The sequence below is a fragment of the Blastomyces gilchristii genome (assembly GCF_000003855.2).
Source record: "Blastomyces gilchristii SLH14081 genomic scaffold supercont1.81, whole genome shotgun sequence".
Taxonomy (NCBI): Eukaryota; Fungi; Ascomycota; class Eurotiomycetes; order Onygenales; family Ajellomycetaceae; genus Blastomyces; species Blastomyces gilchristii.
Genome location: NW_003101602.1, coordinates 1,169 through 2,441, shown reverse-complemented (window position 1 = coordinate 2,441; position 1,273 = coordinate 1,169). Strand labels below are relative to the sequence as shown.

General features: G+C 27.3%; 1 protein-coding gene across 1 annotated transcript; it reads right to left on the bottom strand.

Annotated features, from left to right (window-relative positions):
* Positions 1–554: 554 nt before the first annotated feature.
* Positions 555–890, bottom strand: BDBG_18112 (uncharacterized protein; the record flags this gene model as incomplete). Its single annotated transcript, XM_031725695.1, has 1 exon — positions 555–890. A coding segment is annotated over one exon (335 nt), but the record flags the coding sequence as incomplete, so codon positions are not given.
* Between the last annotated feature and the right edge of the window lie 383 nt (positions 891–1,273).

The following is a 1,273-nucleotide window of genomic DNA, read 5'->3' as shown; positions in this document are numbered from 1 at the left end:
AGTAGAATACAGTGTATGAATAACTCATTCTTATAATAACATTTCAGACAAGACATATGAGTCTCACACTCATAAGTGTAAAAGAGTATAACATCTGTGTTTCTGTTTCTAAAAACACAGATATTCTTCATCTGTATCACAAAGTCAGATAATAAATACTACAGAATAGGCTGATATAGATTGATTATTCTAAAGATATTCATCAGAGTGAATATGTCTATAATATTGAATTTGATAATTGTAAAAAGTTTCTTAGTGTCTGTGAATATCATGACTTTGTATATAATAAAACTCATAACAATTTTTTCTAAGAATAAGAAAATCAGTGTCAGAAAGAAAAGATGAAAAAAGAAAAGACTTATAATCTTAATACTGTTGAAAGAGAGAATGATTCTCTGATATGAATAAATGATTATCTTATTATGAATATTTAAAATGAATGTAATAATCAGTGTTTATAATCAAGCTTCAGATAGTTATATTGTATACAGTCTTTGTATAATAAATTATTTTAGAGATCAGTAAGAAGATTGAGAGTATATATACTGAGAAACATGATTCATTAAGTCTACATAATATCTTCTTGAAATGAGGAGAGCTGATAATAAAAGCAGAGATGATAGAAGCAGAGAAAGCAGAAGTAGCAGAAGTGAGAGTCACAGAAACAGAGATAGCAGAAGCAGAAGAATCAGACACAGAGACAGATGTAAGAGATTGAGAGAGAGTGATAGAGAAAGAAATAGAGAGAGCAGAGAGAGATACAGAAGACTCAGTTATATATAATACAGATAATTTCTTCATTATCATATTTTTCAAGTTTTTAATCAATAATTCAACATTGAGATGTTCACTATCATTGACAGATATGAATCTGTCAATATGTGAAGATTCTATATAAATTAAAATAAAATATCAGTATAGGTGTTCATGTAAAACATGATCAGATATCTGCTAGAAAAAGAAGATTAAGAGTGTATAAGAAGATGAAGAAAATGTGTTATTTATAATAATATATTCTGATAATTATTAGAAGAAAACAAGTCCTGGTCATGTTTCACAATGTGTTACACTTACTGCTAACAAATTCCCTAATATAAGCACTATGAGAATGCTTGTTATGAAAACAGAGAGTCATCATCAGAAACATGTATAATGTAATAGATAAATAACAGATAGAAGATGTTGAATGAAAGAAGAAGCAGAAATCTTGAATGAGATAATAATATTCAATGATGATGATAATGAAGAAGATAATTAAAGAATGAAAAAAGTT